Source organism: Echinops telfairi, unplaced genomic scaffold (assembly GCF_000313985.2).
Source record: "Echinops telfairi isolate 266 unplaced genomic scaffold, ASM31398v2 ScPeMD7_2;HRSCAF=8, whole genome shotgun sequence".
NCBI lineage: Eukaryota > Metazoa > Chordata > Mammalia > Afrosoricida > Tenrecidae > Echinops > Echinops telfairi.
This window is the reverse complement of record NW_022103898.1, coordinates 69,441,854-69,447,238: the sequence shown is the minus strand read 5'-3', so window position 1 is coordinate 69,447,238 and position 5,385 is coordinate 69,441,854. Positions and strand designations below refer to the sequence as shown.

The window sequence follows — 5,385 nt, the reverse complement described above, 5'->3', positions numbered from 1 at the left end:
TAGGCACCTAATCTGATGGCAATATCATAAAATGTTAATATGAGAATCCTTTTTCAAGTCAGGAGATTTGAGGACTTTTCGAAAGTCAGCACGGAAAAGTATAAATTAGGGTTTCAAGAATAAGATTTTAAAACTTTTCTACCTCATGTTCCCTAAAATGTTGGGTTTTGAGAATTTGGCCAATCCAATTGTGGTGTGTTGTTAACTTGTATGTACTTATCTTTTATAGATACCGGAATTTTCCTGTAGTGGAAGCAAGTTGGTCAATGTTGCACGATGAGAGACCATACCTATGTAATTTCTTAGGAACTGTTTATGAAAATTCATCCAGACAAGCACTCGTGAACATTTTGAAACAAGATGGGAATGATAAGCTTTGCTGGGTTTCAGCAAGAGAACAGTAAGTTCTGTGTATACTTGACTCATCCATTTTGTTCCCTAATCTGAGGGTTCCTATGTGTGGCAACCCGGGTGCACTTCGAATAATCACTATTAACTCTAGGAATACTCCTCAGAAGTTACATGGCTAACAGGAGCAATGAAAGAAATACAAGCACAACAGAAACTGACACGTATACATTCAAAATAGGAAGATAAGTGGTTTCCTACAATATTTGTCTTTTTATGATTGACTAATTTCACTCGGCTTCTCTAGAGAAGCTGGATTGTATGAAGAAGAATTTGGCATCGGGATTGGAGGAAGGCTTAATGATTAACAACCTGCAATATACATATTAACCTTGCTTGCTGAAAATGAGGAGGACTTGAAGCACTTGCTGATCAAGATATCGTTATATCTTGATATATACAATTGCGAATTGTTAGAGTTTCCTGAATAATATGTGTTAGTCAAACTTGATAAACAAGACATTCTGCTGGCCACAAAGGCCCAAGGTTCATCCCTGAGATGTGCAGCTGAGCAGTTCAGTATGCCAAGACTCACATGCAAGGCTCTTCACACACTCACGAACCTGATACCACCTGGGACGGCCACACATTCAGCTCTGAATCCCCAGAATCCTAACATAGGAGTGTGCATGAGGTAGGCCTAGGATAAATGCTGAATGTTTAGAAAGATGGGTGGATGATAAGGACTAAAGAGATTTCAGGAATTTAGTTGACTTAGCCTGTCGTGGACTTTCTTCATTGTTTATGTGGTAATCAGAAAACAAGTGTTCTTACATACACTAAAGGAATAAATTTTATAGTCCTTCATATGGTTGTTAAATAAGCAAATGGAATGTTTTGTATATAAAATAGAATCATTAGAGAAGTTATACCTGAAAAATATCCTTCTAGATCAGAACTTCTCAACCTGTGGGTCGCGACCCCTATGGGGGTCAAACGACCCTTTCACAGGTGTTGCCTGATTCAAAACAGTAGCAAAATTAGTGTTATGAAGTAACAACAATAACAATTGTATGGTTGTGGAGGTCACCACAACATGAGGAACTGTATTAAAGGGTCGTGGCATTAGGAAGGTTGAGAACCACTCTTCTAGATGTAGATTTTTTTTAACTGTAGCAGAAGCCTTCTAGAATAGATATCTGCCAACTCTATTGTTAATGGAATCATATATATTCATCTAATCAACCATTATTTATCCAGAAATAAAACTGTATGATGGATTGATCTGGAGAACATTGTGCTGAGTGAAATTGTTGTTAGGTGCCATCGAGGCAATTCTGAATCATAGCAACCCTGTGTACAACAGATCGAAACACCACCCAGTCTGGGGCCAGCTTTGTAGTCTTTCCTGTGCTTGAACCCATTGTTGCAACCTTTGCATTAATCCATCTTTTGAGGACCTTCCTCTTTTTCACTGCCCCGTACTTTACCACACATGGTGTTTTTCTCCAAGAACTGGTCTCTCCTGACAACTTGTCCAAAGTAAGTAAGACAAAGTCTTGCCATCCTTTCTTCTAAGGAGCACTGTGGCCTTATCTCTTCCAAGACAGAAGTGTTTGCCCCTTTGGCAATCCAGGATACTTTCACTATAGTACTTCACTAACACCACAATTCAAATACATTGATTCTTCTTTGGTCTTCCTTTTTCAATGTGTTCAACTTGTACGTGCATATGAGGCAATTGAAAATACCCTGGGCTGGGTTCCGACACAGCTAAAGTCTCAAAGTAACCTCCTTGCTTTTCATCACTTTAAAGAGGCCTTGTGTGGCAGATTTACCAAATATAATGCATCATTTAATCTCTTGACTGTTGCTTCCATGAGCATTGATTGTGGATCCAAGCAAGATGAAATCCTTGACAATTTCAATCTTTTCTCCATTGATCGTGATGCCACCTATCAGTCTAGTTCTGAGGGTTTTGGTCTTCTTACATTGAGTTGTACTCCATATTAAGTCGGGAGTCTTTGCTCTTGATCAGCAAGTTCTTCAAGTCCTCCTCATTTTCAGCAAGCAAGGTAATATGTATATCACAGGTTGTTAATCATTAAACCTCCTCCAATCCCGATGCCAAATTCTTCTTCATATAATCCAGCTTCTCTAGAGAAGCCGAGTGAAATTAGTCAATCATAAGATGACAAATACTCTAGGAGACCACTACTATAAAGGAAAACAAAGACTTTCATACCAAAGAAACAGACTTCAGAGGTTACAAGGAGGGTAAGGAAGGGGAGATGAAGCATAGGCTACAGGGTAGACAGGTGCTGTATTGGCTGAAGGAGAAGACAATAATCCACAAAAGAGAGAAGAGAAATTAAAAGTGGGCAATAGAGTGAGTTATTGGGGAGCTTGATAACCAAAATCAAGCCAAGCCTACTTCCATCAAGTCAATTCCATCTCACAGCAACAATATAGGACAGGGTAGAGCCTGCCCCTTTGGGTTTCTGGGACTGGAACACTGGACTGAAATTAAAAGTCTTGTGTTTCTCCCACAGAGCAACTGGTGGTTTTGAACTGCTGACCTTGTAGTTAGCAGCCCAACATGTAACCACTGTGCCACCAGGGCTTTTGGAGGAACTGGATTACAAAATTGGTGATCTGAAATGTAAACTCCCATCTAATCCACAATTTTAAGAAAAATATGTTTTCTTTAAAAAGATATACTGTATACCAGAAACTGTCTTAGCCAATAGGAATACCACCTTGAACAAAGCTTCCAAAAGTCCAGGCCTTTGATCATTAAATAGTTACGGGAGAAGACAAATAAAATATATTTTATCAGAAGGTGATAAGTGCAGTGTAAAAAAAGCAAGCAGAGAAGGGATACAGAGAGGTGCTAGAGATTGGGCTTTTACTGCTGTCTTGGAATGGCCAACTAAGGCATTAGTGAGAAGGGTATGTTTAAGCCAAGATCAGAAGAAGGTCCAAGGATGAGCCATGTGTATATTTGGGAGAAAAGTACTCCAGGCAGAGGGAATAGTAAATGCACAGGCTCTAAGGCAAATGGCTGCCTGCCATGTGTGATGAACAAGATGGGGCCAGGGCCCCTGAAGTCAAGTGCAGTGACGACAGTATGAGGAGTTTATTGTGGGAATAGCCTGGAGATGGGGTCGATTCCTCCTTGCTTTTCATTGCTGTTTCTATTATCCTTCCTCACTGAGGTTTTTTTACTGACCTTGAGTTTATCCACTTAATTATTTGAAGGTCTTGGCACCACTCTGATCTTAATTCCAGGGACATTCAAATCTGTGTAGTAGGCCATTCCATCAGCTTGGTCCTACAGCCCCTTGGCGTCCTCTCCACCAGGGATGTGGCCCTCCAGCTGACCTCAGCCTTTCACTTTCATGGCCGTTTCTTAGCCCATGTCATTAGACATTTGCTGCAGCCTCTGCAGGAGTTCACGTTTACTTATTTCTCTCCGGAGCCTCCACCTCCATCAGTCTACGCAATGGTTATTCCAATTGATGCCTACAATCCACCTGAGACTTGGTTGCAATGGTTATTCCAACCGATGCCTACAATCCACCTGAGACTTCAAGCCCATTTCTACTACCTTTGCATTGTCCTTTAATCCTTTCATATTTTTACTATCTTCTTTACCCCACTTACATTTCCTAACCATTGTGACTGCATATAGTACTTTCAGCTCCCTAACCCAGTAAATTCCAACTCTGGTTAAAACTCTGCTGGCTCCATGCCTGCATTCAAGCAGCTGAACTTGGTTGGAGAAGGGTGCAGATTGGTCTTGCTTTAAATGCATAGTCTTGAACCTCAGGTGTCCAGCAATTGTACATTTTCCTTGTCCATGTCTTCTCCCATTACCCTTGCAGGCTCCTTTATCCATTGTCTCTCCACAAACTCTAACACCTCCCTCTCCAACTTTTCATACATTGAGAAAACTGGAAGAGTCGGGAGAGGACCCCTGTATTGTAACTGGCCTCTCAACCTTGACACGTACTCCTGTACAGTCTGTCCTTGGCCCAACAGTCACGTTGTGCCGATAAAATGTTTATGTCTCATGACTCTGCTTTGTAAATCTTCACCAAATTCACAGTAAAATTTTTAATTACTATATATGGTTAGGTTAATTTTGGTTTTAATGCTCAGATTAGAGTTAGATTTCGGAGTTAATATTCTAGCTAGTGACAAGGTTGCTATTGCGGTTGGGGTATAGTTGTTGTAAAAGTTGGGATGAGATTTAGGGTTGTGTTTGGTTTGGTTTAGGTTAGGTGAACAGCATTAGGGTTAGGGACAGGGCTTATATTAAGAATAGAAATAGAGTGATGTTTCCAGATAGGGATAAGTTTAGGTTTGGGGTTAGGGTTAGGCTTAGTTTTCTGTTGTTGTTCTTGTAGAACTGATTTTATATTTTCAGTGAATTTTTAAACAACAGTTTAGGTTCCCAGTCAAAGTTTCTAAACATATTGTTTAGTGACATTCTTGACAAGGCATGCACATTCCCATTTTTGTGTTCTTGTTATTCCATTTCCATTAACCTTGTTTCCCTTCCCCTTTACATCCATCTCTGTTTGAAAGTACTTGGTCATGATTTGGTGTCACCTCGGTGATTCCCATCTTCTACATCTCTCTCCCACAGTCGCCTTGCTTCACTCTCCCTGGCATGCCAAAGACAAGAGCCTTTAATGGTGCCATGTCCTTTAGCTTCTGTGTACTCTGATTCCCCAAATACCTGCACCACTTGTTCCTGTTCCTCCCACCTGGGTGCACACATGCCCCCTCAATGAGATATTCTAGATCACCTCTTCAAAATTCCAACCCTGCCCCTCAGGAATTCCCTCCACATGTCTCTGCTAATTTCCTCCCATCACTCACAGTTTCTAAATAACAATACACTGACTTGACTCAATTTTTGCCCATCTCTAACCCTGGAACTGGAATATAAATTCAGTAAGGGCAGGAATTTGGAGGGTGATGGCTTGTAGGATGACGATGGTACCTAGCACTCAGAAAATATGGATC

General features: G+C 40.7%; 1 protein-coding gene across 1 annotated transcript in view; it reads left to right on the top strand.

Annotated features, from left to right (window-relative positions):
* RXYLT1 (ribitol xylosyltransferase 1) overlaps positions 1-5,385 on the top strand; it is a 26,034-nt gene that overhangs the window by 18,378 nt on the left and 2,271 nt on the right. The window contains exon 5 of the mRNA XM_004700483.3: positions 230-400. Coding sequence (XP_004700540.1) covers positions 230-400 — 171 coding nt within the window. The remainder of the gene's footprint in view (positions 1-229; positions 401-5,385) is intronic.